Raw genomic sequence first — 3,115 nt, forward strand, 5'->3', positions numbered from 1 at the left:
ATCACAGAGTTCAATGTCCTGTATGACTCAACATCGGGTGTGAACGGCTGCGGTCGAGAATAAACTCGCGGTCGAGAATAAACTCGATTAGCACGCACTTCCTGCCAGCGTAAGTGTTACCACGGGGCCGTCGAATGCCACCTTCTAAACTGACAGGGAGAAGCTGTCCTTTAATGACACACTGCTGCTCTGGGTCTGAGACGAGAACTTGTGAATCTATCAGTTTACTGTGAACATCACGCTATCCTTCCATTGACCGTCTCTCTAATTCAAGTCGGCAGGATTTTGGGTTTTTTGTGAGTGATTATCGTTATGATTGAAGTTGGGTCAGCTTTCCTGCTCGCCACCAGATTGCATATTTCTGCTCTTTAGTGAGAATATCTGTCCAGCCTACTGAATAATGAATATTGCCGGGGTAACCCGCTTGCAGTTAAAGGATTCCGAAATGTCGAACTATCTGCGGGTTTAATAGCTGGTGTCGACATGTATACGCAATCGCCTGGCTCTGGGTTTGGGGTTTGCAGAATCACTGGCGTAGCGACACGTGTAAAAAATAGAATCATCTAATTAAGCGTATAAGGTATGTGGCATGTTGCCATGGAAACAGTTGTGCGTAGACTTACATGAGAAATGGTTATTATCGTTGTCATGGTATTGGCCTGCGATTCATCTTAATTTTTTGAAGACACTACTAAGTATCTGCCCAGCCCCCTCTTGTTCTGGGTTATATTTTATAATCTCAAGCGTACACGACGGAAATCTGGTATTTTTGTGAACTACAGACAGGGGTTTTCGATATAAGGCTCGGACAATAGAATGAAAAATTCATGACGGAACCTTACTGTGGTGTCCGATGGCTTTCTTGTCTTGCCAATTCAGTAAGATTTCTTACAATAACAGTTTAGAATAACAGTGATTTACTTTGCTGGTAACGTTCAAGCGATCGACGTCTTAACGTTTTGTTGTGGTTTTAATTTCTTTCTATATGTAGGGTCGTAGATATGTTTCACGTCGTTGGCATCAAAAGCAATTTTACCGGTAGGGTTGTCATTCAGTTTAGAATGGCGCTTTCTTCCCTGTTTGGTCTTGGCTTAATATTTATCGGTACGCAGGTGAAAACGATTACTGGGGAAACGCTTATTTACGACAGCCTCTCGTTGATAATGAATCACATCTCCCTCTAAACTAGAACTACTTTAGACTCAATTTGCTCTCTAGTGCGCAGGCGTCTACTATCCACACCTCTCCATACATGCCAACGAACGACCATTCTCCGGGAACTACCTTACATCGACAATCAGCGATGATCGACAACAACCGAAGACGAACGTCTGCTTCATTGCCTGGGCATTAAACGCTCGTGACAAAGTATATCGGATTGAGAAAAAGAAAACATCATTCGTAGGCGATCGTTTATTTGACTTGGCAGCGCGCATAACAATTTAGTTTCATTTTCTCGGCTGACTGCGTTCATCGTCACCTCGATCACTCAGCAAAGGAGGCCTCGCAGAACGTTGTACGGTAAACAAGTTTGAAGTTTTGCAGCGAGTAGGAACACCCAGGTACTATTTACAGGTTGGTGCAACTTTTTTGAGGCTCATTCCGCAAAAGAAGGAACGTTTACTATTTCTTGTTTGCGTACATGTTTAGAATGTGACTGCAGTAACTGCCCGCTCTGTCTACGTGTACAACGCTCGCCACGGTGATAATACTAGCTGTGGATAGTCGTTTTATGCGCGTTTGTACATGTTTGTGTGATTGTTCTCTATCAACTTCGGAAACCTCGAACATGGCCGACGCAATTTACAACTTCACCTGGGATAATTTCACGGACAGTCCGCCACCGTTCCGATGCCAGCTTGTGAAACGGGTGTTCGAAGACATCATCAACGTTCTCCTGTGTTGCTGCGGAATCCCCGGCAACGTGGCCGTCATCTTCGTCGTCTTGCGCGTTCCGTCGATGCGAAGTGTGACTAACGTCTTACTCGTCAATCTTGCCATAGGCGACCTTACGTGCCTTGTGCCGAACGTCATTTTCTACTTCTGCCGTGCTCTCGACTCCTCCATCGCCGCCAGCGACGTCGTCGTCGGGATCGTCCTGTTGAACATACTGGGCATATTTGTCTCGCTCAATACCCTGCTGGTGATAAGCCTGGAGAGGTATCTGGCCGTTTGCAAGACACTTTTCCACAGGACTAGGTTTGTGAATCGGAAGCGAAATATGGTAGTCGCCGTTGCATCGATTTGGCTTTTGGCCATCATGCTCCTGATGCCGTACTACATGTATTACTTCCTTGGTGTCGACACGCATGAAATTTCAACGTATCTGTACTTGTCTGATTTCGCCCTGGTCATAATTCTGATGACCCTTTCGTACTCAAGAATTATCATAACTCTAAAGAAGACGAGGGCCCTAGGAAGTATGAGGGTTCGGTCGTCCGCAGTGAGAGAGAAGCGAGTGGTCATTCTTTGCTTTATGACTGCGCTGTTGTCGACGCTGTGCATGCTCCCTTGGGTGACGTTGGGCTTGGTGCAGGTCCTTGGTATATACTACCAGCTTATCCCGATTCACGGGTGGATTTCTTGTCTCGCGAAGGTGAGCAACTTCTGCCTGCAGGCGAACTCCTGCATCAACCCGTACATATACAACATCATCAGTAGCAAGTACAGGCGTGCCTTCAGAGAAGCTTTCTGCTGCGAAGGCGCAATAATGAGGCACCGTTCCAGCTACCTGGAAAAGCAGAGCCCGAACACGTCGGAGTGCGGTCTGGTGTCGGAATCGCGACCTTTGCACCGCAACGGAATCGGGGAAGGCCGGGACACCGCGAACAGTTTTGAACTGAGGATGGGCAGGCAGTCTACGTGTCGTATCGTCGTGGACAGGCGTAAGCACTTCGACTGTTGAAGTGCTTGTTCGGCACGAACAGCTCGCTTGGCGCCAAAACTTCGTTCAGTATAAAGAGAACCGTACTCTGTTCGTCATAGGTTACCAAATCAATATGGTGTGCATTTACGGGCGTTGTATGTGAAGCTGTCCAAGTTTTCACCATCGAAGAAAGAGCCCCGGCGACCAGACTAATAACCTATCGGCTCGACTCTGCCACGGGTGCGATTT

The 3,115-nt window shown here is 47.1% G+C and overlaps 1 protein-coding gene across 1 annotated transcript; it reads left to right on the top strand.

Moving 5' to 3' along the window:
- Positions 1–1,789: 1,789 nt before the first annotated feature.
- Positions 1,790–2,905, top strand: LOC139132247 (neuropeptides B/W receptor type 2-like). Its single transcript, XM_070698636.1, has one exon. It carries the CDS (start codon positions 1,790–1,792, stop codon positions 2,903–2,905), a length of 1,116 nt encoding a protein of 371 aa, XP_070554737.1.
- Positions 2,906–3,115: the final 210 nt, after the last annotated feature.

Source organism: Ptychodera flava, chromosome 4, assembly GCF_041260155.1.
Source record: "Ptychodera flava strain L36383 chromosome 4, AS_Pfla_20210202, whole genome shotgun sequence".
In the NCBI taxonomy this organism is placed as follows: domain Eukaryota; kingdom Metazoa; phylum Hemichordata; class Enteropneusta; family Ptychoderidae; genus Ptychodera; species Ptychodera flava.